The 2,953-nt window shown below is 43.4% G+C and overlaps 1 protein-coding gene across 2 annotated transcripts in view; it reads right to left on the bottom strand.

The window, feature by feature from the left end:
• LOC146303817 (hepatitis A virus cellular receptor 1 homolog) overlaps window positions 1-2,257 on the bottom strand; it is a 4,702-nt gene extending 2,445 nt beyond the window's left edge. Inside the window, exons 1-3 of one of the 2 annotated variants that reach the window (XM_084714356.1) lie at window positions 1,338-2,257; window positions 781-1,131; window positions 482-585 (exon numbers count right to left, since the gene is read on the bottom strand). In XM_084714356.1, the coding sequence (XP_084570482.1) occupies window positions 482-585; window positions 781-1,131; window positions 1,338-1,389 (507 nt within the window). In that variant the 5' untranslated portion in view covers window positions 1,390-2,257. The remainder of the gene's footprint in view (window positions 1-481; window positions 586-780; window positions 1,132-1,337) is intronic. The other variant, XM_084714357.1, reaches the window with a different exon arrangement.
• Between the last annotated feature and the right edge of the window lie 696 nt (window positions 2,258-2,953).

Raw genomic sequence — 2,953 nt, 5'->3', positions numbered from 1 at the left:
ATTCACCCAGACTGTGGTGTAAGAATAAATAAATCAGACATTTAATTAATTTATTCTTCTATATACTTTAATCTCAGCGTAGTTTTATTTATTGTGCCTTTTATTTAAAATGTGTCTGTGATTTTTTGCTGTTTTATTTTCTGTACATTCAGGAAAAATAGATTCTGTCTGTGGGATTCAGCTGATTAAATAAAGGTTCTCTATAATCATCTGATCATTTGTTTGGTTTGTTTTTGATTTATTCTGTCAGAACCTCGTGTTTGAAGGGACCGTATTATTTATCAGCCACCTGACAGTCCGACAGGAAGAGGAATGAAAGGTCGCAGCGTTCTGTTTTAAATTCTGCACCTGTCATCAAACGATGTGTCAGTTTGAGCCTTCAGGGCCTCCGTACTTCATTCATTCAGTGACTAAACTAGAACTCAACCAGAGACTAAAGTGAATCATGTGTCTTTTTTTTTTACTGCTGACTTGAACTGACCTGCTGAGCCAGCGTCACCTTGGGTCTGTTGTCCGTGACACCACTTCCTGTCCACGGTGTGACATCACTTCCTGTCTGTCCTGTGGTGGTTGTTGTGATGGGAGCTGACAAACAGAGGACAGTTCTGAGTTTAACTGGTTTAACTGGTCAGAAGGAACTGACTGAAGGTCTGAGGGAGGAGGAGGAGTCAAACAGACGACTTGGACGTGAAGCTGCTCTTATTTTCTGTATTTTAATCAGTTTATGGATCAATGAAGCTTCAACGCAGAACAAAAACAACTTCTGAAAGACTTTCTCACCTCTGTCAACGGTCAAGTCAAAGTGATGTTTTTCATCATTGAACAATCCATATATGTCCACTCTGCACCCGTAGCGTCCAGCGTCTGTCTCTGTGAGGTTCAGGATGGTCAGAGAAACGTCTCCTTCATCCAGTCGTCCCAGTAACTGATACCTGCTGGAGACTCTGGTTCCTTCTGCCACTTTATGTCCGTCTGTGGAGATCAGCTGGTTGCTGCAGCCTGCTGAAGGTATTTGTCCTCGTCCCCAGCAGACAGACCGCGCTCCTTTGGACTTTATGTCATATGTACATGTCAGAGTGACGCTCTGACCTGTTTGACCAGCGACTCTCGTGCTGCTGCCTCGTTCACTGACTGTGGAGAAACAGACGGTAAATCTAAAGACTCTGATCAGCAGCAGGGAAATAAAAGTTTCTGTTTTAATATTTTCACTTCCTGTTCTACATACAAACATACATCAATCCCCAAAATCAATGAATTTATCAGTGACAGTAAGAGAAGTATTGATTATTGTTTATATAATCTCATGTAATCCAGACATAATTAATATGTTAACGTACCTGTTAGCAGCAGCAGCAGCAGCAGGTTCGATCTGCTCGCTGCCGTCATCATGAACTGAATCACACATGGAAACAAACATTTTAACCACACAATCACAGCTCCACACTACACTGTAAAAAATGACAGCTACTGAAGTAAATTCAATTTTGAAACATAATTCATGACTCAACTCAAAATAATCACCAAAAAGAATCTGAAGTCCTTCTTTACCAGTCAACTAAAAGCCACACAGAAAATGATGGCGTCCATGACTCTGTTCGCTGTCGGAGGCTGATTCTCCTTAATGTCTCTCTCAGCGCCTGGGGAGAAACTGAGAAGACAGGAAGGGGTGGAACAAACAGGAAGTCATGATGTGGTCTTCAAAAACCACACGGACACAAAGAAACAGAAAATACTCACCATATACCGAAACCATCTGAATCACTTTGTTTAAGGTGTAAAGCTGCAGCAGGTAGAAAGCCTAAAAACAGCTGATTCTTGTCTGAGTTAGGTTTAGTTTTCTCCTCTAACAGACGAGCAACACACTTCATGTACAAACACAACAGTTTACTGAGCCGATCGTGAGCGAGCGCAGACCCACAGACAGCTGGGCGTGATGAAGCAGATACCTGAGAGTACAAACAGCGACAGAGGAGAGAAACTACATTTCAGAACACAACGATTCAGTTAGAAGTTTCAGGAGAACCTAGAGCTGAACGTAAAGAGACTTTTAAAAATGTCTTCCTCTCCTGCACACGAGCTCAGTATCACAACTCTCACTTGTTCAGGGAGAGAAAAGGAGAACCGTCATGGTTTGGCAGCGGTCGACGCGACCTGACCGCAGCCCACTTTCCCCGGTCCAAAGTCGGTCCATCTCGGTGCGATAAAAACTGTGATGACACAGTTTGACTCAGTCCGGCCATAAATGCCATTGCCAAAGCCCAGAGTGTGTGTGTGTGTGTGTGTGTGTGTGTGTGTGTGTGTGTGTGTGTGTGTGTGTGTGTGTGTGTGTGTGTGTGTGTGTGTCAGTACTCACCACAGAAGGTGATTCTTTCCTTTACATCCCTCCTCTCTTTAGGAAATACATTTCCTCATCAGCAGTCAACATGGACAGACTGTCTTACTGTAAACGGTCGGTCGGCTCCTCCGTGGTCGCTGCTGCGCACAGCGCCACAAGAAAACGTCAACATAAATCCACTTTTCAGTCCAAAGTTTAAAAACACGCTGAGCTCACGTCTGTCTGGTCCTCAGGTCTGACTGATCACTGCTGAGTTTGAAACATACAGTCTGAGCTGCTGAGCCTGATTCTACTGATCTGTGTTGTTTTACTGAACATCCAGATGTTTGTTGACTCGCTGTAGATTTGTCTCTCTGCTCTGCAGTCAGCAACATTCAACAACACTGACGAAACACAAACAGTTTTACTGTATTTAATGAATTTACTTAAATTACGACACTTCAAACTCATGTATGAAAGGAACTCTGACATGGAGTGAAATTTGGGTCTTGGTTCTCCTGACTCTGAAGTTCTAGTTCCACCTCCAGTACAGACATCAACCCACAACATGCTTAGCGTAGCTTAGCACAAAGATTGGAGGCAGGAGGAAATGGTCCAGGAGTGTGATTCACAGGTACT

Source organism: Lutjanus erythropterus, unplaced genomic scaffold, assembly GCF_056507025.1.
Source record: "Lutjanus erythropterus isolate fLutEry1 unplaced genomic scaffold, fLutEry1.hap2 Scaffold_529, whole genome shotgun sequence".
Lineage (NCBI taxonomy): Eukaryota > Metazoa > Chordata > Actinopteri > Lutjaniformes > Lutjanidae > Lutjanus > Lutjanus erythropterus.
The sequence above is the reverse complement of the archived record's forward strand: the minus strand, read 5'-3'. Positions and strand labels throughout refer to the sequence as shown.